The sequence below is a fragment of the Aquarana catesbeiana genome, linkage group LG06 (assembly GCF_042186555.1).
Source record: "Aquarana catesbeiana isolate 2022-GZ linkage group LG06, ASM4218655v1, whole genome shotgun sequence".
Taxonomy (NCBI): domain Eukaryota; kingdom Metazoa; phylum Chordata; class Amphibia; order Anura; family Ranidae; genus Aquarana; species Aquarana catesbeiana.
The window spans coordinates 343,351,616-343,377,060 of record NC_133329.1 but is presented as its reverse complement, the minus strand read 5'-3'; the positions used below and the strand labels follow the sequence as shown (position 1 = coordinate 343,377,060).

Sequence of the window (25,445 nt, the reverse complement as noted above, 5' to 3'; positions counted from 1 at the left end):
TGTATTTTATTGTATTATAACTGTATTGTCTCCCTTTTATATTGTAAAGCGCTGCGTAAACTGTTGGCGCTATATAAATCCTGAATATTAATAATAATAATAATATATATGATATTCAAAAAGTTCATTCAATTCTCTGTGAATTTTTCCGGGTCCTGGTATAACAAGGATCTTTCCATCACCATCACCACCTGCCACACATCCTAGTTACCGAAATCCCATGACACCCATCACAGGTAGTCATATGCGCTTAAAAGACAATCCAGATGGAAATTCCTTACGGCCACAACACTGGTCCGAACAGATGGTCAGATGGGATTCAATCGGCAGATAGTACCGGACATTTTGTGAGTATTCTCAAGATAAATTATATTTACCATAGCCACAGCAGGTATCCAAGATTCATTGGGAAATAAAAAAAGAATAGGGCTTCCATGGTAAAGTATGTCACGATTTATTCCAAAAATTCCAATAGAAACAAGTAAAATAGTTTAACCACTTCAGCCCCAGAAAATTTTACCCCCTTCCTGACTAGAGCACTTTTTGCGATTCGGCACTGCGTTGCTTTAACTGACCATTGTGCGGTCGTGCGACGTTGTACCCAAACAAAATTGACGTCCTTTTTTACCCCACAAATAGAGCTTTCTTTTGGTGGTATTTCATCATCTCTGCAATTTTTATTTTTTGCGCTATAAACAAAAAAAAGAGCGACAATTTTGAAAAAGAAAACACAATATTTTGTATATTTTGCTATAATAAATATCCCCACTTTTTAAAAAAAAAAAAAATAATTTTTTCTTAGTTTAGGCTGATATGAATTCTTCTACTTATTTTTGGTAATCAAAATCGAAATAAGCGTATATTGATTGGTTTGTGCAAAAGTTATAGCGTCTACAAAATAGGGGATAGATTTATAGCACTTTTTTATTATTATTATTTAATTTACTCGTAATGGCGGCAATCTGCGATTTTTATTGTGACAGCAACATTATGGCGGGCGCATCGGACAAATGTGACACATTTTTGGGACCATTGGCATTAATACAGCGATCAGTGCTATAAAAATGCATTGATTACTGTAAAAATGTCACTGGGACTGAAGGGGTTAACACTAGGGGGCGATCAAGGGGTTAACTGTGTTCCCTCAAGTGTGTTCTAACTGAAGGGGGGATGGGACTGACTAGGGGAGATGACAGATCGCTGTTCATACTTTGTATGAACAGACGATCTGTCACCTCTCCCCTCAGAGAACGGGATCTCTGTGTTTACACACAGAGATCCTGGTTCTTGCCGTGTCACGAGCGATCGCGGGAGCCCGGCGGTCTCGATCGCATTGGCTCCGGGGACAAGTGGTGGGCGCACGCGCCCATAGTGGTCGCCTAAAGAAGCGACGTAACATAACGTCAATTCGCCTGCCGGTGCCATGCTGCCACAGTAAAACCTGTGACGGCTGGTCGGCAAGTGGTTAAAAACAAAGTGTTCCTAGCAGCTAACACATCCACGTGTTGGAAATGTCGTTAGCGTTCCAAGCTGCATTACAAACGACAGAAGTGACGTATCACGTTCGAGCCATCCTATGCGTTTCGTCAGCACGCTCTAACGTCATCAGGGGTCTTGTGACCGAATACATCGCTTCCATTTTTATACAAATCCATCAACTAAGGATATCCAATCAATCAAACCTTACTCAAAAGACATAAAAACCTATATAATCCATAATGTATTGAAAAAGATCTATAAAAACGAATTCAATTAAAATAAATTAATAAAATTTGAAGCAAATTCATTAGATTAAATTTTAAATTGACATTACGTTTATTGAAAATATTGTATCAAAGGAATAAAACCAAAAAGTGTAGCGCTAAATGAAAATGAAAATGCACCCTCAATATACAAATTGTGAAATTAAAATGAGTGAATATCCGGTGCTTTAAATAAATAATAAATATCCATCAAAAACAAATTAAGTGTCCATCAGTGGACTAATAACTAAAGTCCATAGAAATGTCCATATGTATATGTTAGATCTTGTTGGTTGGTAAGTAAAAAGGCCAATTCGATACACCACACCACAGTGTCTTCATGAAAACGTGCAATTCCCACAGCCAGTGAAGGTGGAAGCTTACCGGAGGGTTTGAACCCAAAGCAGCATATACTGTAAGGGTCAAACCAGCTTGTATTGCACAACGGCAATGGGGGGAAGACCTTGGCAACCGGGAGAAGAAGGGATCCTAGGGGACTTCCTGGAAGTGTCTTCTCCAAATATAAAGCTCTCTTCCTCCTCAGCTCAGCCGAGGGTGCATTTTAATTTTCATTTAGCGCTACACTTTTTGGTTTTATTGGTTTATTTAGCAATTATTCTTTTTGCTGTGTTAGCGGCTCATACTTTAGAGCAAGCGCAATTTTATCACTGGTGTTTTTATTGTATCAAAGGACACTGCCATCTTGTGGACAAAGATTAGATTTTAATTTAACATTAAATTCTATCAAAGAGCACTGCCATCTTGTGGACAAAAAACAGACGGTAGGTGTTGTTGAAAATGTATGAACTAATGTTGCTGAATGGAAGCAATGTATCCGATCACATGACCCCTGATGACGTCAGAGCGTGCTGACGAAACGCCTAGGGTGGCTCGAATGTGATACGTCACTTCCGTCGTTTGGAAGGCTAACGGCGTTTCCAACACTTGGATGTGTTAGCTGTTAGGAACACTTTGATTTTAACCGCTTCCTGACAAGCCGCCGCAGTTATACTGCGGCAGGTTGGCTCCCCTGCGTGAAACCACGTAGCTGTACGTTGGCTCGTCTGGTCCGGATAGCATAGCAGGGGTGCCGATGCTCCTGGCCGACGATTGTGACCAGGAGACACAGAACAGGGACGAGTGTGTGTAAACACACACTTCCCTGTTCTATTCTGACAGGAGTGACAGATCGTGTGTTCCTATTGGCTAGGAACCACGATCTGTCACTTCCTGTAGTTAGTCCCTCCCCCTTCAGTTAGAATCACGTAGCAGGGAACACAGTTAACCCCTTCACCACCCCTTAGTGTTAACCCCTTCACTGCCAGTGACATTTTTACAGTAATCAATGCATTTTTATAGCAGTGATTGCTATATTAATGCCAATGGTTCCAAAAATGTGTCAAAATTGACTGATGTGTCCGCCATAATGTCGCAGTCACAATAAAAATAAATCACAGATCGCCGCCATTACTAGTGAAAAAAAAAAAATAATAATAATAAAAATGCTATCAATCTATCCCCTATTTTGTAGACGCTATAACTTTTGTGCAAGCTAATCAATATACGCTTATTGCAATTTTTTTTACCAAAAACATGTAGAAGAATACAAATCGGCGTAAACTGAGAAAAAATGTGCTTTATTTAGAAAAAAATGGGGATATTTATTATAGCAAAAAGTACAAACTATTGTGTTTTTTTTGAAAATTGCCTCTCTTTTTTTGTTTATAGCGCAAAAAATAAAAACCGCAGAGGCGATTAAATACCACCAAAAGAAAGCTCTATTTGTGGAAAAAAAAGGACGTCAATTTTGTTTGGGTACAACGTCGCATTACCGTGCAATTGTCAGTTAAAACGACGCAGTGCCGAATTGCAAAAAACGCTCTGGTCAGGAAGGGGGTAAAATCTTCCGGGGCTGAAGCGGTTAAACTATTTTACTTGTTTCTATTGGAATTTTTGGATCGTGACATACTTTACCATGGAAGCCCTATTCTTTTTTATTTCCCAGTGAATCTTGGATACCTGCTGTGGCTATGGTAAATATAATTTATCTTGAGAATACCCACAAAACGTCCGGTACTATCTGCCGATTGAATCCCCTCTGACCTTCCGTTTGGACCAGTGTTGTGGCCGTAAGGAATTTCTATCTGGATTGTCGTTTATGACTACCTGTGATGGGTGTCATGGGATTTCGGTGAGTAGGATGTGTGGCAGGTGGTGATGGTGGTGGAAAGATCCTTGTTATACCAGGACCCGGTGTTCTGACGAAAAGTGTCCCCCCATCGCATAGTGCCCGCTCCTTACTGCGCAGGTGCCGCGCTTGCGCAGTAAGAAGGACAAAGGAGATGCCGAAAGTCTCCGAAGAAGAACAGCTGATGAAGAAGTATAAACAGCGCCTGCGCAATTCATGTAATATTCTGTGCTCCCGCACGCTCCCGATGCTCGAGGGGGCGCTTTTATAAAATGGACGGATGTTTGCGGGGCTTGTTTAGTGAAGTGAAGGGTGGGTTTAGCAATGTTTATGTGTTTGCTGTACATATTTAAGCACCTAACACAAACAATTAGGCACTGTATCCCTTACAAAGTTGTACGAAAAGTATCCGCCCTTATCCCCGCCCCACACACCGCCCCTTACAAAGTTGTACGAGCCTCGGGAGCGTGTGGGGGGCATGTGGAGGCATGTGACATTAAATGGTATTAATTACGCAGGCGCCCAGCTCAGCTGTTGATTTTCGGAGTGTCCTGCTGCGCTTGCGCAGTAGAGAGCGGACAGTATCCAATGGGCCAGCTGCGCTTGTGCAGTAGAGAGCGGACAGTATCCGATGGGGGACAAAATTTAATAGGACACAGGAACAATTCACAGAAAATTAAATGAACTTTTTGAATATCATATATACTAAATTGTATATGAAATTGTATATGTACTTGAACACTTTAATATTGTGGTTATCACACACAATTCACACCACACATGGGTACAATTTAAGGCTGAGTTTATCTTTTGATTGTTGAGTTTGTTTTTGCTTCAGAGCACTTGCACTTTAGATCACTTTGAACATATTCTAGAGAGGGCGCGGTTTAATTCATTTTATTAATGATCTTCTCCATTTCCATATCTGCTTACAGGAGCTGCTCCCATATTATCATTTATTACCATTTCCGCAGGTTGAGTGGTAGTTTTCACTTATATTATATTTAGCTGTTCATTTTGGTCTCCAGTAAAATGTCGGGCGCTGTACTGTAGAGGGGCGGGGCTGAGTGTCGTGTGTCCGGGGCGGGCTCAGAGGAGCGGTCCCCAGCTGTGTGTGTCCCGTTATCATCCCCGGTCCTGAGTGAAAGACATCTGCCGGTGTAGACACCGGGCACAGCAGCATCATGGCGGCAGACGGCAGCACCCAGGTGGGAGAGGAGAGAGGCGCCACCCTGTGGAGGGGGAGGGCAGTGCTGGGGACACATCTTCTGTATGATGGACACACAGGTCACCTGACCTTACACTGTGACCCCCGGGAGGTCAGAGGTCACCTTACACTGTGACCCCCGGGAGGTCAGAGGTCACCTTACACTGTGACCCCCCCGGAGGTCATTGTAGAGACGTTCATTTCTCTGTGGGGCTCATTCACAATGTGCGCTTCTCTGCACCTCATCATCACCAGGCGTCATAGCAAACCGTATAATGGGGCCCCTTCACACCACAACACATCAATACTGTGCGATGCAGAACAATGGGGGACATGCTGCACCTTTCCACAGTGCAACTTACCGTACTGCTTCCAGAATTGCACAGAGCGGCTCTGAACCTTCTCGTCTGGGGTCTCCCGCTGCTGCTTTTGGCTTCTCCTGCCTTTTGAATGCAAGAGGTTTGCAGGCTCCCATGCCAAGCTATGTATGTCCATTGACACACACAGCGCGGCCCTGTCACCCTCTGCTCTCTCCTCACAGGATTTGATTGGAGAGGGAGCACAGCGCTGGATCAAGATAGGACTCCGGAAAGTATTTAGGGGGGATTGTGGAAGAAGCTGATCGTGGAAGGTTTCTTTTACCTTAAAGCGGAGTTCTACCCAAAAATGGAAATTCCACTTTAAGTACTCGTGACCCCCTAACATGCCACATTTGGTATGTCATTTTTTTTGGAGGGGGGGGGGGGGGGGGGGCGGGTACATAGTTTTCACAGGTACCCAGCTCCCACTTCCTCTCTTGGCACTGCGGCTCTGGAAGGAGGTTCTCCTCTCCCTGCAATCTACTGGGACACATCACAGGTCCAAGAAGATTGCCATTCATAACGCGCAGCGCGGCTCATGCCCGGCGCCCACACTTGCAATGCCGGAGCCGCAGAGAGGAGGTAGAGAGAAGCGAGGCTTCGGGCGGCCGCATCACAGGACCGAGGGACAGGTGAGTGTCTGATTATTAAAGGGGTTGTAAAGGTAAAAGTTTTTTTCACCTTAATGCATTCTATGCATTAAGGTGAAAAAACATCCGACAATACCGCCCCCCCAGCCCCCCGTTTTACTTACTTGACCCCTGGAAAGTCCCGCGCTCACCCCTGACATCCTCTTCGCCGCTCAGCCTGGCTGTTAATTGATTACAGTGGATGGATTGAAAGCAGCGCAGCCATTGGTGCACGCTGCTGTCAATCACATCCAATGACACGGCGCACCGGGGGGCGGTGCCGAGTGATACAGTGAGCGGCTATGGCCACCGGCTGTATCACGGGAGCGTGCCCACAAGCACTCAACACCATGCGAAGGAGCTCACATGAAGGTGTTTAGTCCTTGCGGGGGGCGAGGGATCCCAGAAGACGAGGTTCGGGGCCACTCTGTGCAAAACGAGCTGCACAGTGGAGGTAAATATAACATGTTTGTTATTTTAAAAAAATATATATATCTTTAGTGATCCTTTAAAAGTCAGCAGCTACACTTTTTTGTAGCTGCTGACTTTTAAATGGGTGGAACTCTGCTTTAAAACCACTTCACTAAGGGGTACTTTCCCCTCTTCTTGCCCAGGCCAATTTTCAGCTTTCAGCACTGTCACACTTTGAATGACAATTGCGCAGTCATGCTACACTGTACCCAAACTAAATTTGTATTATTTTTTGGCACACATTGAGCTTTCTTTTGGTGATATTTAATCCCCACTGGGATTTTTATTTTTTGCTAAACAAATGAAAAAAGACCAAAAAAAAAAAAGTTTTCTTAGTTTCTGTTATAAAATTTGGTAAATAAGTAAGTATTTTTTCTGCTGCACTGATGAGAGGGCGCTGATAGGCTGCACTGACGAGAGGGCGCTGATAGGCTGCACTGACGAGGGGGCGCTGATAGGCTGCACTGACGAGGGGGCGCTGATAGGCTGCACTGACGAGAGGGCGCTGATAGGCTGCACTGACGAGGGGGCGCTGATAGGCTGCACTGACGAGAAGGCGCTGATAGGCTGCACTGACGAGGGGGCGCTGATAGGCTGCACTGACGAGGGGGCGCTGATAGGCTGCACTGACGAGGGGGCGCTGATAGGCTGCACTGACGAGGGGGCGCTGATAGGCTGCACTGACGAGGGGGCGCTGATAGGCTGCACTGACGAGGGGGCGCCGATAGGCTGCACTGACGAGAGGACGCTGATAGGCTGCACTGACGAGGGGGCGCTGATAGGCTGCACTGACGAGAGGACGCTGATAGGCTGCACTGACGAGGGGGCGCTGATAGGCTGCACTGACGAGAGGACGCTGATAGGCTGCACTGACGAGGGGGCGCCGATAGGCTGCACTGACGAGGGGGCGCTGATAGGCTGCACTGACGAGGGGGCGCTGATAGGCTGCACTGACGAGAGGACGCTGATAGGCTGCACTGACGAGGGGGCGCTGATAGGCTGCACTGACGAGGGGGCGCTGATAGGCTGCACTGACGAGGGGGCGCTGATAGGCTGCACTGATATGTTGCACTGATGGGGCAGCACTGAGGATCAGCACCCTGGTTATCGAGGTAAATGTAGGGGACCAGCTTTCCTTTCCTCAGACACTGACAGCACTGAGGAAAGGAAATGCCAATAACCACCATTTGTTTACATGTGATCGCCTGTGATTGTACACAGCTGATTACATGGTAAAGGGCCCACATCTTCGGCTGTTTACACTGATCGGTGATGCGATGTGTGCAAGGGACACAGCTCACCACCAGTCGCCGCGCACACAGGTGGCCCATTCTGAAGGACGTCATATGACGTCCAGTCACAATGGTACAGTCACCGATCGGTCACCTTCTGCCTTTACAACCACTTTAACTGCTTGCTGGCCGTATAACACAGATATATGGCGTCAAGGCAGCTCTTCTGTGCTGGATCACATACTAGGTACATGATCCAGCACTTCCAGGTGGGGGTGCATGCCGCCGGCGACCCAGCTCTGCTGCGATTAGACACAGCAGAAGCCGACCAGCAGGTGCCAGCCCGACACAAAGGACAGAAATCTGTAAACAAGGCAGAGTTCTGTCCTGTCAGCAGGGAAGTGATAGATTTTCTATCTGGGAATAAAATCCATCATCTCCCTTTAGTAAAAGCACCACACAGTTTACACTAAAACACTGGCTAGGCACACAATTAACCCTTTGATCGTCCTAGCTGTTTGACCCCTGTCCAGCCAGTGTCAGTGTATATTTTTAGCACCGATCACTGTATTCGTACTTATCCAATAAAAAAAAAAAAATATTCAGAAACTTTGGCCAAAATGCATTCTGCTACATGATTTTGATTTAAAAAAATCCCAATAAGTGTATATTGATTGGTTTGCGTGAAAGTTATAGTGCCTACAAACTATGGTATATATTCTGGATTTTTTTTTTTATACTACTAATGGAGGTGATCAGTGACATATAATGGGACCGTGATAGTGCGGCGGTCAATCTGACACTAACTGACACTGACGGGAACTGACTAACTGCCAGTGACATTAATACAGTGATCACTGATAATACTATACACCAGGGCTTAAGAGTTACTGGCCACCAGTTGCCCCACCTAGCCCCTAATTCAGGCAGGACTTTGTTTGACAGTGGCCAGCATTTCAGGTCCAAGCTGTGTCACAGAAGGAGTTCCCCCTCTGTGTGTGATCCGGCCAGCTCTTCTCTCCTTCTCCACAGTTTCCTGGCTGATCGCTGGGTGAAGAATTGTCTCCATTCAACCCAGCCTGCCGATGCGGCTCCTCACTCACCCTCAGCTTATTTTCGCTCACCAAATGTGAGCAGGCGAGTGGAAATTTTGAGGGCTGCTTATACTGTTACTGTATTAATGATACTGGTTGGGAAGGGGTTAACATCTGGGGTGATCAAGGGGTTAAACGTGTGCCTAACAATGTGTGTAAAGTGAGCTGCTTTTCACTGAGGTGAAACTGACAAATCGCTCCCTCTGTACAGAGCTCTCTGGTGTTTACCAACACAGAGCTCTGGGCTGTGATTACACACATCTGATCAGCAGGTCCCGGCCATTAATCATTGGCCAGGACTTGCTGACAGGCTCCTGCTGTGTGCAACCACAGTGGGATCCAGGCAGGGGGCAGGCATGCTTGTACCATAAACCCATAAGTAGGCAACGATGTACAGGTACTTCGCTTTGCCTACAACCACTGCTTGCCCACACAGCCGCTGCTCCCAATTCGATAACCGTGCGGGTGTATGGTTGCCACCTCATCCCTTTAAACCCGTACACTAAGGATGAGCTCGGGCGTGTTCGCATACAGTACATGCCGAGCCCGCCAGGAAGTCGGCACTGCACAACGCTAATCACAAGCAGTGAGACATTTCCCGATGTGCGGCTGCAGAGATCGTGAAATGTCTCACTGCCTGTGATTAGCGCAGTGCCGACTTCCTGGCGGGCTCGGCATGTGCTGTATGCGAACACGCACGACCTCATCCTTACCGAATACATATTAATTACACAGGTTCTGTGGCTGATTAAGGTGGTAATTAAACTCACTTGGAGCCTTATCTGCATTTAATTAGCCTCAGAACCTGTGTAATTCAAAGGTGTTTGGGTTTAAAGGGATGAGGTGTCAGCTCTATGCGGGTGTGCAGCCCTAAACACAGATGGTATGCGTTTAGGGCTATACTCCCATACCCATGGCTGTCAGATTGGAAGCAGCAGCTGTGTCCCAATTGATGTGAATGGAATAGCAATGCAGCCTGTCAGATGCTCTTTAGGCCGGGTTCACACATATGCGAATTGGATGCAGGTTTCCCCGTATCCAATTCGCATGACAGGAGAGTGTGACTGGCTCTCAATGGAGTTGGTTCACATAGCTCCGGGGCGGCTGCAGTCCGCATTTGGAAAGGGTCCTGTGTGTCTTTGGCTCCAAATCAGGTCCTAATTCAGGCAGAAATTTGGACCTGAATCGGTGAAAAGGGACGCACCGGACTCCCTGCTGTGAACCCGGCCTTAAAGATTTCTTCAGAGACCTGAGCATGTGTGAATGGGCCTTTGATTGTCTAATGTGCAGTGATTATGATGAGCTCTACCTGTAAGTTGTATTCAGTCTCCCTGTACAGGAAAACATCTGCTGAAAGCACAGCTAGAACTTTAGGCAAGGAGGTCATGCCGCAGCTGCTACGTGCTACAATCCGTGGTTGCATATGTATAGCAATCACTATCCCATGGGGTGATCATGGGTGGTATTGGGTATGGTGGTGATGTAATCAAGGCATGAAGTCTGCAACAAGGACAAAGACAGCAATTCTAGAGATCTGATGTATGTACGTGTTCACTAAGCCAGTACTGTGTGGGATATGTTGAGATACTTATGCCCCTTACATATGTGGTATGTATCCCCTGTGTGTGCAGTTTTAGAATTTTAGTGTGCCCGGGAAGAATAGGTGCAGCATTCAGGCATGTTGCCTGCAGCCTCTCAAAATGAATAGCAAGCTGAAAATGCTGGGGTGGAACGCTCTACTGAGTGGTACATGTGTATAGGGCCCTGTGCATTCAGGGGTGTCTGGAAAGCGGAATACCTGTGTCCTGGGCATTTGTCCCTAAACCTCAGGACTGCATGCACAGGGGCCACACACACCCTATGCAAGGGGGCCTTATGTGTAGCTATAGAGGGTTATAAAGTCTGGTCTTACTCAAGACACACTGCTGACAAGACACATAGGATGCATTAGGGTGAAAAAACACGAGGGTTTACAACCCCTTTAAGCAGAGAGAACTCTGTGGGTCGCCATAGGCTCCAAACCATGACCATTGCATGAATGGCTCACAAAGCGCAGGCTCAGTGCAGAGCAGCCCCTGGCATGTCTAGCAGATAGCAGTGTCAGCTCTCATTTCAGGAGATGAACATGAAATTTGCATAATAGAGCACCCCAGGTTTTAGTAGCCCCAGGGTGCTTCTGGATGTCTGCTTTCAGTCTCTATGCTGTGGGCTATTTATTTTTCCTTCGGTACAGATACTCTTTAAGTGTCAGTAAGTGACTATTTCTGTGTGTGCTAGAATTATTTTTCAGGTGTGAAAAGTATATAATGTGTGATAACGGCAATTATTGGAAAAAGTTTGTTTGCTAGATCTCCTTTACCAAAAAACAAACATGCCAGTTCTGTGACGGTGAAGATGTTCGATAGCATTGACAACTATGGATTAGATGTCTGGGTTCATTCACACATACAAACTGTGCTGCACATACGTTCTGACGTATGTAATGGACGTGTATGGTTGAGAAGGGAACAATCCATCCAGTAATGGTGTTCCAGCTGTGCTCTGCAGACATATACATAGTGTCATTTATAAGGGTGTTCAGACATGAAGGATGGTAGGAAGTACATAATGGGGTACAGTCACTGAAAACCCACTTTACAAATTAGAGTATCGCATTATTCTGCAAATTCAGTTGGTTTCCTTCAGTTGTCAGCCAGTAATAATGGCCGACAGCAGCCGTAGCCAATGGCTCCCGCTGCTGCCTGTATCTCAGGTGACACCAGGAAGAGAGGAGGGTGGTGCTGCACCCAGGACAGCGCTGGATCATGAGAAGAGGCAGGTAAGTGTTTAGTGATGAGGGGAGAAAAAGTACTGGGAAGTTTTTTGTACCTTAAAGTGGTTATAAATCCTAAACCTTTTTACATTCCTTGCATTGAAGTAAAAAATGTATAGGCATCGGGATCGCCCTCTCACCCCTTATTTTACTTAGGCCCCTTTCACACTGGGGCGGTGGGGGCATCGGCGGTAGAACAGCGCTATTTTTAGCACTGCTGTACCGTCGTTCTTGCAGTGGTATTCAGCCGCTAGCGGTGTGGTTTTAACCCCCGCTGGCGGCCGGAAAAGGGTTAAAATCCCTCGTACAGCGCGGCTATAGCCGCGGTATAGCCGCGCTGTCCCATTGATTTCAATGGGCAGGAGCGGTGAAGGAGCGGTGAATACACCGCTCCTTCACCGCTCCAAAAAAGCGGTTTGCAGGACTTTTTTCACCGCCCTGCCTGCGCACCGCTTCAGTGTGAAAGCCCTCGGGCTTTCACACTGAACAAACAGCGGAGGCTGTTTAGGGGCGTTTTTCAGGCGGTATTTTTAGCGCAATACCGCCTGAAAACCGCTCCAGTGTGAAAGGGGCCTTACTCTCATTCAATCCAGTGCTGTGCCCGTCTGCAGCAGCGCTCTCCCCTAACGTTCTGGTCTCACAGGCTTTGCTGAGCCATTGGCTCTCACTGCTGTCAGTTAAATTCTGTGACCATGAAGCGGGGCTGAGCCGCTGTGTCTACGGGCAGGCAGCGCAGCTCAGGATCGAGCCTGCAGGTGTGCCACCATGGGTAGACACTTCCAATGGTGCCACACCAAGAAGAGGAGGAGCCAGTAGTGCTGACGGGGGACCTGAGAACAGAAGGTTCGGGGCAGCTTTGTGCAATACCACTGTACAGAACCAGTAAGTATAAACCTGTTTGTTATTTAAAAAAATAATGCATTTAAAATCACTTTAAGGCTGGGTTCACACTGGAGAACACAGCGGCTCAGAGCAGGAGTCCGATGCATCTGCATTCACTGTTTGAGAATTTTTGGCTGAATTCGGACCTGAAACGGACCAATAGACCCACAGGACTCCTGTGCTATTCACACCAGAGCTGCTGCGGAGATGTGTGAGCCAACTCCATAGAGAGCCGGTCACAATCTCCTGCTATGCGAATTGGATGCGGAGAAACATGCATCCAATTCGCAATAGTGTGAACCCAGCCTTCTTCTGTGGGTCACACGAATGCACTTAGTTCTGCACTCTTGTGACCCAGATTCAGCCGACAGCAGGCTCAGCGCACCACAGAGAGCCTGAGCCAGCCGCTCCAGTGAGCGCTGTAGGGGCAGAGCCAACGCTACTCCACTCGCCATGCCCACTGATGCCTTTTGCCCTGCCCACTAGACTTAGCAATAGAAGTCATGTGGCCAGTGGAGCAGCATCAGCTGAGGCCATAACATACACCTACAGTACATGCTTCATGCTGCTGTGATGTCATTTGTACCCAGAAGATTTAAAGGGTGGAAATTTGTTTAGAACACCCAATGGTTTCATCAGGTGTGTGTAAGGCAGGTGCAAGGAAGTCTTAAAGCTGAACTTTAGGTTTCGATTTTAATTTTATTGCATAGTTATATTGATTCAGCTTGGACCAATGTAAGTATGCATATGACACACCTGTGGTACTACAGTGATTGTCGCTGTCTTCCGGGTCCCATGCTGAGTGGCTGCCCTGCTACATAGTGATCACAGGGATTCACTTGCTTGGCATTGGCACCATTCACAGAACACTTTGTCTTTTTCTAACTGAATGCAACGTATTCTCTGATTGGATGAGATGGAGATGTGTTCAGAATGCAAGGCGTTCTGTGAATGGTGCCCATGCCAAGTGAGCAAACCCCTATGTTTACTACTCAGCAGGGCAGCCGCTTAGTACAGGACCTGGAAGACAGCGGCAATCGCTGTTGTGGCGACAAGTACAGTGATTCTGTGCTTCCACGGTGGTCCTTCAGGTATGGCATATGAATACTGATTTACATTGGTCCAAGCTGGACCAATGTAACTATGCAATAAAATCCATATCTGGCGTTCAACTTCAATGTATTTGAATACGGACGTTCATAATGTGAGTGACATTTGGAATGTTAGGCCTATGAAGAAATCCATTGTCCAGGGATCTGCATAGGGAGATTACTCTACTAATTGTTTCCTCTTTTTAGGCATTAATCAATTACTACTGCCAGGAAAAGTACTTTCATCATGTTCAAACCTCCTCTAATGAAGTTCTCAAGGAGTATGTTAATGATCCCGTATTCCTCTTTTTCCGGGCCTTTGGGATGTTAATGGAAGGTAATTGGTGTTTAACTGAAAATTCTCACTAACTCTTAACTGTAATAACCTCAATTGTTTCAATGTATTCACATGTTTTATTCATTTGGGATTCTACAGATCAAGTGTCAGAGTTCTTCCAGGAAATGGAAATGATAAAGGATAAATCAGATGTTTCTCTGTGTTCTCTTATGGCTTTAATATATGCTCACAAGAAAAGCTCAGATCCAGGTAATTTTTTGTTTCCATACAAAATAGTCTTTTCTACAATCCTCCCAAAGTTTCTATACAGTTAGATTATCTGATACTAAAGCTACCCATGGTTGGATTTCTCTTGTTCAGACCATAGGATGTACAAGAGAAAATCAGTATATTCCGCCATCAATGCTAAAGAGATGCTTAAAGTGGATTAACTAACTAAGTCTAAAACAGTCCCCATCCCCTTCTAACCCCTAACTACCCAGTGGAAGGAAGATGCCTTTACTTACCTATTCTCAGGGTGCTCCGGTTCGTTCTTGTGATTGGCTCCCAGCAGCCAGCTTAAGGGGAGAGGAGGGACAGCTGACAATGAATGCCTCATAGTAAGACTATGGGTGACGTCACCTCCCATTTCAGTCGCTGTCGGCGCTCTCTCCTCCTCCCTGAAGCTGACCACTACAGAGATCACATGACTGGACCAGAGCGCCCGCAGTATAGCATTTTCCTTCTATCGGGTAGTTAGAATAGGAATTAGAAGGGGGTCGGGAGCAGTTTTAAGCTTAGTTATTTAGAGCTTGGAATTCCACTTTAAAATGGGGAACTCTAGAAATGATATTTGCAAAACTGACACAACTTACTAATTTGCGGTGGATGAGTTTATATCTGGTGCAATACTTGACATCCTTGATAAAATTGTCTGAATATTAACTTCAATTATCCAATCATCTAAATAGCAAATTCATACTTACCTATTTTGTGTGTACGCAATTGAATAATTGAAGTGTATTGTGTAAAGATTTTCAAATAATAAATTAACACTACTTGCCTGCTTTCTTCTATATATCTGTGCACATGATTGACTGTTGATTGCAGTAGGATTTCATAAGCAGTAGCTGTTTTTTTCTGTAGCCCGAGGTCCATAGTTGTAAATAGATCCTGACTTTGTCTATTAGGGCTCGTTTACACTTAAACTTTGACATACATTAAAGCTCCTTCTGCTTCAACATGCTTTTTTTTTTGGTGTTTTTGATACTTCAGTGATGCTCTTTTGAAGCTTTAATGAAGCTTGGCAAATTTCCTGTGTGTATTGATTTTCTATTTGTTTAAAAGGGACCCAGTAGAACCCCACTTAGCAGATCCCCAGATCAATAGTACCCCTGTTCAGCAAGTCCCCAGCTTATTAGTACCCTCATTCTGCAGATCCCCAGCTTAATAATACCCTTGTTCAGCAGATCCCCTGCTCAGTATTAACCCCCAGCTCTGCTGATTCTCTGGTTTGCTGATCCTCTTCTGTCTCTCTTCTGGTTCCCTCTCACCCCCCCCGCTATAATTCTGTCATGCTGCTCACCATGTGTGACATCTGCTAGTTTCTCTTGTTCTGGTCCCCTGGCCCTGCTGATTCTCTGGTTTGCTGATCCTCTGTCCCTCAGTCCTCTGTCTCCGGTCCCTGCCCACCATCTGCTGCAACTTTCCCATGTTGCACACCACGTGTACCGTCTGCTAGTTGCTCTTTTCCAGTCCAGACCCCACTCACCTTCCTTGTGCTCCATGCTGTACACCAGATGTGACATCTGCACCAAGACATTTCCAGAATATATACATGTAAGCCAAAAGTGACTGCTGATTATGTCTTTCCTATTCACTTGTTGGTTTCCCAGTGCATCCTGGGATATCTCATACCTGGGAAAACCTTAAAAACAAGTGAGGCCAACGCTGAGTAAAAGCCTCCCAAAAGCTTCAGGTGCTGTAAGCAAACATTGTCTCTATGGAGGCTTTGGAGGTGCTTTGAAGCACCAAGAAAGCGACATGAGGTATAATTTTTGAAGCGAAGCAAATGCAACCTGTGACTGTAAGGTAGTAAGGTAACCATATTATTTAGTGAGGGGCATTTGATTTATTTCCACATTTGTGAAATGATAGGAAGAAACATTTTTATATATATATATATATATATATATATATATATATATATATATACTCAAAGTATTATATTTTGAATCTGCAGCTGCTGTAGTTTTCGGTAAAAATCAATGCAATATGGCAACCTGGAGATGTTCGAGATGTTCTGTATACATACGGTGTATAGAACTTCCCCAAAAAAGTCATTTCCTGCTTGTGTGATTTTAGAAACCCCTGCAATAGAAGTTATATTTTTGATGAGATACTCCCCAGGGATTAATTACTTCTAAAGGGATGTAGACACTGTAACACAGATATTTCCATTTACAAACCAGACTTCCAAGGACATAGTAAAACATACAGACTTTTCTTAAGAACAGAAACAGGTAGGACCTTTCTACAAACCCTTGCAATGTACATAGCTCATCCAGAGGGTTTTTTTTTTCCAACAAAAATGGAGTTACTCTTTAACAAAGTTTGTTGCAGACTCCCACCTGTTTCTGTTCTGAAGCAATAACTGTTGTTTTGCCATGTCCTTTGTGACTTATTCTGAATGGTTCATTATAATCCCCTGGTGCACATTTGGTGTTCTGATTTAAATTTTTGTTGCAGAGGATGCCTAAAATCTGACTTGTATCTTAGTGCAGACTTCTGGTAAAATCAGTGAGCCAATCACACGAGCAGTAAATGACATTTCTGCAGGCATTCTGTACACCAGTGGTGTTCAAACCACTTTTAGATTGCCATGTTACATTGAATCTTACAGAAAATTACAGCCACTGCAAATTGAAATGGATAGGTTGTTAAAACAAGAAAGAAAGTAATGTTTAGCAGTGCCTTTTAATACTGAGTATTATTATGTAGCTAAATATTGATGTATAGTAAAACCTCCATTTTTCAAGGTGCATACAAAGTTGGTTCATATCCTTTGTGGCTTTTGAGAAATATATTTGAATGAAAGTTCTTACTTTGTCCAGGGTTCTATAAGTACATTATAGGGCTCAAGTCATCTTTTAATTCATTGATGCACTCAAGTGAACAGAGATTCTAAAATGAATGATATTTGTAGACAGAGAAACCATTCAGGACCTGGAAATGAGAATGAAGGAGCAACGAAAAACAGCTGGACCTAAAGCCTTATATTATGCTGGGTTGTTCCTGTGGCATGTGGGACGCCATGATAAAGCTCGGGAGTATGTCGATAGGATGATCAAGATATCAAATGGTGATAAAGATGTAAGTAGTATTACTGCGGAATATATAACCTGTACAGAAGCAGACCTTGCTTTATGGTTACCTAAAGTGGTTATAAAGCCTAAATGTTTTTACCTTAATGTATTCCTTGAATTAAGGTAAGAAATGTTTAGGTAGTAATCCCCCCCCAATAACTTACCTGAACCTTCATTCGATCCAGCACTGTGCCCAACTGTAGTGGCTCTCTCCCCTGACTTCCACGTCACGCAGGCTTTGCTAAGTCAGTGGTAGCCAATGACTCCCCCTGCTGTCAATCAGAGCCAGTGAGCGAGGGGGGAGGGGCATAGCCCCACTGTCTGTGTCTATAGACGTAGACAGCAGGGCTCAGGTGCGAGCCAGCATGAGTGCCCCCATAGGAAACTGCTTTTTATGGGGGCACTCGCCAGAGAGGAGAAACCAGAAGCGCCAACAAGTGACCCGAGAAGAGGAGATTCGGGCCACCCTGTGCAATTTCATTGCACAGTGCAGGTAAGTATAAACCTGTATGTTATTTTTTTAAAAACATTTTTGCGTTTGAAATCACTTTAAATAGGCTACCTCTATGATTCCATATTAACTTAATAATAATATGTACTGTAGCTGCTAGAATGTAGGCTCTTATTTGTTTTTTTTATTTTCAAGCTGCCATATTTGTACAGATTTAGACTTCATACAGAGAGCTCACCCCTCTTTTCTTCCACTTGGGGAAATCCAGCTGTCAACACAGAACTTTCCTATGGTGCAGTCAGCAGCATGCATTGGGTGGGGGCTAGGCTCTGCACACCAGAAACACAATGTAGATGCAGTCTATACTCATTTCATCTACTTTTTACACTGCGTACACACGAGCGGACTTTTCGACCGGATTGGTCCGACGGACTTCCAACGGACTTTCCCAACGAACGGACTTGCCTACACACGATCACACCAAAGTCCGACGGATTCGTACTTGATGACGTACAACCGGACTAAAATAAGGAAGTTGATAGCCAGTAGCCAATAGCTGCCCTAGCGTCAATCTTTGTCTGTCGGACTAGCATACAGACGAGCGGACTGGGTCCGGCGGAGTTCAGGCGTAAATATTGAAACATGTTCCAAATCTAAAGTCCGTCAGATTTTCTACCAAAAAAATCCGCTGCAGGTCCGATGAAGCCCACACACGGTCGGATTGTCCGCAGGATTCGGTCCGTCGGACCAGTCCGGTCTAAAAGTCAGCCCGTGTGTACACGGCATTAGTGAAGCATTTTAAACGTTAATGCGGAATTCCAGACGTTTTTGTGTTTATTAAGAGTCAGCAGCTACAGAAAGTGTAGCTGCTGACTTTTAATAAACAAACACTCACCTGTTCCAGGATGCAGCGATGCGGCTGCCCGAACCCTCGGTTCTCTCCCTCGCCTCTCCCCAGCGCCGGCATCACAAGTGTGGGCACCCAGCTGTGACAGCTTGCGGCTTCACAGCTGGGTGGGCACTGGGCATGTGTGAGTCGCTCTGTGTCTCCTTAATGGCCAGGCAATCTTGTGGGACCTGTGACGTGTCGCAGAAGATTGCAGGGAGGAAGGGGCTGATTGGAAGTGGGAGCTGGGTACCTGTCAAAACAAGGTACCCACTCCCCCCCCCAAAAAAAAATGACATGCCAAACATGGCATGTAAAGATGTAAAGGGGTCAGGAGTGCTTAAAGCGGAACTTTCACTTTTGAGTGGAACTCCACCTTAATAGATTGTAAGGTCTGTTTAAACTGTGGAGTATGAATGATTATGGCATAAAATTATGTTTTTTTTTTCACATTATCTAACTAGAACTCATTGACTTGAAAGTTGTATTTCTGTCAGACTTTGTGGTTAATGTGTTGGTTGGAAAGAAGGGGGACCTGAATGCAGCAGCCTATCTGCCCTCATTCGCCCATCTGAATGAGGCCTTAAAGATGATCCAAAGGCAATTTTTTTAAGTTTTATAATAATTAACTTAAAAAAAAAATAATTTAAATAATAAAGTTATACTTTATTGCTCTGTGCAATGGTATTGCACAGAGCGGCCAGATCCTCCTTCTCTGGGGTTCCCGTTGGCTCCCTCTGCTACTTCCCTTCTGCGTGTGCCACCATAGCAAGATGTGTGCTATAGGGCCACACGTGTGGGTGCACTCCCGGGCTGGGCTGTGTGCATACATAGACCCACACAGCGCAGCTCAGCACCCACTCACTGGATTTGACTGACAGCTGCAGGAGCCAATGACACAGTGCTGGATTGATAGAGGTGTCAGGTAAGTAAAGGGGATGGGAGGTTCACAGCAAGCGTTAAAATGTTTTTTACCTTAAGGTGCTTATAAAGGTTATTTAAAAAAAAATAACAAATACGTCATTCTTACCTGCTCCGTGCAGTGGGTTTGCACAGAGCAGCCCTAACCCTCCTCTTCTTGGGTCCACCGCTGGCGCTCCAGGCTCCCCTCCTCTCCACCAAGTGTCCCGTAGAAAGCTTTCTATAGGGGTACTTGTGCGGGCTCACTCTCGCTCCCTCAGCACTGTCTGTGATTGAGAGCAGCGGAAGCTCCCGCTGCTGTATCTGAGCCAGTGAGAAGGGAGAGAGTGAAGCGAGCCTCAGCTCTTGTGCACATCCCTGGATTGAGTTCGGGCTCAGGTATGCATTTAGGAGGGCTGCAGGGGGGAGCTGCATGCAAAAGATTTTTTTACCTTACTGCATAGAATGCAGTAAGGTAAAAAGCCTTATGCTTTTACAACCACTTTAATGCAGGGAATGCATTAAGGTGAAATACTATTTGGCTTTATAACCACTTTAAAAACTTCAATACCAGGCACTTTTGCCCCTTCCTGCCCAGGACAATTTTTAGCTTTCATGGCTGTCGCACTTTGAATTTGATTGAATTGCGCGGTCATGCAACACTGTACCCAAACTAAATTTTTATAATTTTCTTCCCACAAATAGAGCTTTTTTTTGGTGGTATTTGATCACCTCTGCAGTTTTTTAATTTTTGCGCTATAAATGAAAAAAGACCGACAATTTTGAAAAAAAAAAACTGATGAGCACTGATAGACGGCACTGGATAGGCAGCACTGATGAGGAGCTACTGACAGGCATTACTGAAATTGAAATCAATGGGCAGCGCCACTGCAGCGGCATTTTGGGGGCGGTTTTAACCCTTTTTCGGCTGCTAGCGGGGGTTAAAAGCACCCCGCTAGCCGCTGAATAGCGCTGCTAAAATGCCACTAAATATAGTGGCGCTTTACCGCCGATGCCCAGGCGCTGGCAGTGTGAAAGTGCCCTTTATATGTGTTTCAGCTGTGTATTTAGTACTTTACCTGGAGTTCAGCTTAGAGTTAAAAGAAATCTCTCCTCTCTCCCCTTAAGGCCTCCATACACAATGGGCATTTAGTTCTAGTGCATGAGGCTCTGGCATTTAGATGGCTAGAGACGCACCATCCAGACTTTCTGCCAGCAGCCTTGTCAAACTTTTAGAGGCTGAATGCTGCTGTGACTGGACATGGCTGGACAGTGAACTGAGTGATACAAATATTTAGGATAGTATACGCCCAGGGATGAATGCCCAGAACAAAAGCAGTCTGCATTCCAGGCATTTATGCTTGGGCACATACTGGCGTAAACATTAATACCACTCAGTGCATCATGTGGCCACAGCAGCTTTCAGCCTCTCGTAGAGCTTAACAGGCTGCTGGCAACAGGGCTGGACAGTGCACCTGTGCCTTCCACTTGCACCTAAATGCCAGGATCTCATCCAGCGGGGCTAAAAACCTAGTGGGCATGAAGACTAACTCACCTCTGTTTGTTGAACATTACAACATATTTCTGATAAGTTTAAAAATATTAAGCTTCTTCTCCAATTCTGATGCAGTCACTATTGCACTCACTTATTGGCTTGCTCTTGATATGAAATTGTTTATTTGTAAAAAAAAAATAAATAATAATATTAATTAAGAACATTGTGAATAGTTCTCTTAGCACATTGATTTCTTCCTTGTTAAAAGTATGATTGTCTGCATATTCACTGCTGCATTTTTCACATGGGATGTTCATACTGGATAGATGTCTGATTGCTTGTTGAAGTGAAGTACCAGAATCACATTACTTCCTGAAAACATCCCAGCAGAATGGACTGTCTTTAGTGTGCGATGAGTGGAAATGAAATGAAAATGTCTGTTATTACAGGGATTGGTATTGAAAGGATGGCTGGATCTGACCTGTGGCAGAGAAGCCTATGCTAAAAAGGCTCTGAAGTACTTAGAAGAAGGACTGCATGATGGCATGGATGTGTTTGCTATGATGGGAAAGGTAGGTTTGTCAAAATGAAAAGATCCTATGTGTATTTTTGGAAGCTAATATTATAATGACCTGGCTATATCGACATCATAGGGAGATGTACATTTTGGGTTGCTCACTTGTTTTAGCTGTTTAACCTAAAAGGGTAGATTTAGACAAATAGCTTAAAGCATATCTAGATTAATGAACAAAAAATGTACTTTATTACAGCTTATGAGTCCTTAAAGAGGAACTTTTACTATTAGGGTACTTACCTGTCCAGACAATCCAGCGGTGTCCTCAGCCGGGCCGATTCTTGAATTGGCCCTTGGGTTCTGCTGCTATCATCTTGGCTAAGGAAAACCTGCCAGTGAAACTGCTTTCTCAATGGGCCGGCTGCGGGGGGTGAGGAGGAGGGGGCCAAACTTTCGGCTCCCGTGGCAAAGGGAGCCGGAAGTTGGAGCGGGTACCTGTCAAAACCAGGTACCTGCCCCCCCTCCAAAAGGTGCCAAAGGTGGCAGCTAAGGACGCAGATAAGTGGAGCTTCCCCTTTTGGGTGGAGCTCAGCTTTAAATGTGGTGGCTGCGTTGTTTTTTGTTTTTTTTCCGTTTTGTGTTTTCTTTATATTCACATCAGTGTGAAAGCGGCCCTATACTATTATGTCCAGTGTATTGCTTCACACTGACCTGAAGATCTCTTCTTTCCTGCTGCTGGCACCACCCTGGAGACCGCTAGTCGGGATAAGAGGTGCAGTGCAGTTGGTATCACTCTGCATGGGATAGGAGCCGGCACTACAGAAGAGTCATCGGCTTATGTGGATTTTGCTTCCTACTACAACTCCAACTTTACAAGTAGTCCCTCTGCACTGCACTCTGATGCTCTGGGATAATGGGTCAGCAAGCCCAGACTGCGATCTACCAGTCATCTGGCTGCGATCTACGGGTTGCTGACCCCCGCTCTAAACTCTCCTGCCACTAAATGCTGCTAAAAGCCTTTGTGTGCATATACACATTGACTGACATGCAGGGGAGTTTAGAGGCAGGAAAAAAAAAAACGCCAGACACCCCTAGAATCAGCTGCACAAACATCCAGAATGCGTGAGGCCTTAAGATAGAAGGCCTCACATTTCATGGCGGTTATTTTTATAGCTAGAAAGAGTATCAAAAGATAGAGATGATGGAGTATTAGGATCATTGTCCCTTCTTTAAAATACCACATAGGCAACATTGTGCTTGCCTGCCTCTGCTTGAACCCTTCCTGATGACGCCCCAGGAGACCCCTGACAGCCAAGATAAGCATAGCCACACTTTGGATCTGTAGATGCACTTGCAGTGTCAATGTATAGGAGACCTGTTAGTATTTAATGGTAGGTATAATTTTGCTACACAACTGTAACTGACATCTTTTTACGAATAATTTAAGGGAATGAAGTGAGTCGAGGTCTACTGTAACATCAGAGCCCAGAGCTCCGTGTAATAGAAGCTAAGCTGTTCTTATATGCAGAGAAAGTATCTACGAGAGAATCTCGATTAGTGTTTTTAGAAGTGGTGCCAGCTTTAGTTGATCAAGAAGATAAAGTGATACAAAACACATTGTTTAATTTACATTGTCACTTCGCTTTCTGTATGTGGATGATGACGCTGTAATTTTTTTAAGTAAAAAAAATATCCAAGTACCTTTTTCCTAATCGATATACAGCTTTCACATCACCCAGCTCTTCCTCACCCTGTCTGCAGGGAAATATAAGTAGGAGGAGTCTCTAGTCCTCTGCTGCTGGTTACATGTTCAAAATAAAAACAAAAATTGCCTTTGGAATACAATGTAAAAATAAATAACATCAACAAATGGTTTTAAATTGTCATTCAAATATATATTTGGAATCAAATCTTTATTTTGGCAGTAACATGGTGTGGGCAGATTTCTGACAGTCACAGGCTGTGTCACTCCTCTGCAGCCTGTGTCTTATAATAACAGGGAGGTGAAACCTCCATCAATTAAGATGTAATATCCCACCCCACTATTGTGTTTAGCTAGTTTGTGGGCATAGAGGAGCAGGGAGGGAGTGGGCTGACATTTACCACTGTGTATACGCAGGGCCGCTGATAAGCCAGTACAACTGGCCCCGTTGTACCGGGCCCGGCCAGCTGGGGGGGCCTGGGCAATATAAATAGTGAATGAAAGAATGCAAAGCAATAAAAAACAGTGTTTCCCTTCCCATCTCCAGGCGCTCACATTTGATTGTAAACAGTGCTGGAGTGGGGCTGAATGGGGGAGCAAGGAGGGAGACACACGGAGGTATGATTACAGCAGCAATACAAGTTCTGCAGGACACACAGCTGTGGCTGAACGGAAACAGGATCGTCGGGAGCACTGAAACATGTTGCTGGCCGACTGCAGTGTCTTCCAAATATCTATGTGATCGGGCAGTGTAGAGGTTACAATCAGCCTCCCCTCCCTCTTGTCTTGCTGGTTATTTATTTTTTATCTGCCTAACCTGACCTGCCCATTGCCTGATCACACTGATCTCTGAAAGACTCTGCAGCAGCTGTTAACCATTTCAGCTTATAATCAGCTATTTAGCCAGAGCTCTGTGTGTGCTGCACAGATTATTTAATATTTTTTTTTTCGGAGGATTTACTGCTGGATCAGCCTAGAAACTTCACAGCCCCATTAACTGGTTACTGTCCTCCACTAATCCTGACCAGTTCACTGTTTGTAAGAAAATTTGTATTTTGGAAATTGGATGTGATGATGTCGTCTGTCACTTTGTCGTACTTTCAAAGGAAAATCACGGACTTGATGTTGCAGAGCTAGTTTAAATAGCGTGGATCAGCCCTGTGATACTATATACTTGTACACTGGGCTCAGCCATAAACACAGCCTCCGACCATCCTCTGAATCAATCATGTCTGCAATCCCTAAGCGTCTTCTCTACCATGTCTGCAGTCTCTGACCATCTCCTGTACCATGTCTGCAGTCTCTGACCATCTCCTGTACCATGTCTGCAGTCTCTGACCATCTTCTCTACCATGTCTGCAGTCTCTGACCATCTTCTCTACCATGTCTGCAGTCTCTGACCATCTCCTGTACCATGTCTGCAGTCTACGACCATCTCCTGTATTATGTCTGCAGTCTCTGACCATCTCCTGTACTATGTCTGCAGTCTCTGACCATCTTCTGTACTATGTCTGCAGTCTCTGACCATTTCCTGTACTATGTCTGCAGTTTCTGACCATCTACTGTACTATGTCTGCAGTCTCTGACCTTCTTGGGCCAGGGGTGGGGCTGAAGGAGGGACCATGGGCACGACCAGGGGCGGGCCAGGGTGGGTCTGGAGGAGAGGCCAGGGGTGGGGCTGGAGGAGGGGGCAGGACCAGGGTGGGGCTGAAGTGGGCCCCGTCAGGTACGCTGTACGGGGCCCCGTGATTTCTATCAGTGGCCCTGTGTATACGCCCAGCCCCACATGTGTGACTCTATAGTCACATGGTCTGCTCAGATGTGATAGGGAGGAGATGCTCAGCATAGAAACATACTGAAACCTGAGCATGTGCAGAGTTGCCACCACAGCTGCAAAGTCCGTAACTAAATTGGGGACTTGGACAGAAGGTGGAGATAGAGAGCAGCGGGATCAACCAGTTTTTGTTTTTTTTTAGAATACAGAAATCGAATCTCATAGTGACTGAGTGAGTATGAACAGCATGTTATACCATTTATTCATAGTCTTTATTGATGCGGGTTTAGTGACACTTTAAAGTGGTTGTATACCACTATTTGTAATTTTTACCTACAGGTAAGCCTATAATAAGGCTTACCTGTAGGTAAAAT

At 45.2% G+C, this 25,445-nt stretch overlaps 1 protein-coding gene across 1 annotated transcript in view; it reads left to right on the top strand.

Moving 5' to 3' along the window:
- The first annotated feature begins 5,005 nt into the window (after positions 1–5,005).
- Positions 5,006–25,445, top strand: part of TTC21B (tetratricopeptide repeat domain 21B) — a 134,067-nt gene continuing 113,627 nt past the window's right edge. Inside the window, exons 1-5 of the mRNA XM_073633965.1 lie at positions 5,006–5,138; positions 13,915–14,044; positions 14,144–14,254; positions 17,190–17,356; positions 21,531–21,653. Of these exons, the coding sequence (XP_073490066.1) occupies positions 5,115–5,138; positions 13,915–14,044; positions 14,144–14,254; positions 17,190–17,356; positions 21,531–21,653 (555 nt within the window). The 5' untranslated portion in view covers positions 5,006–5,114. The remainder of the gene's footprint in view (positions 5,139–13,914; positions 14,045–14,143; positions 14,255–17,189; positions 17,357–21,530; positions 21,654–25,445) is intronic.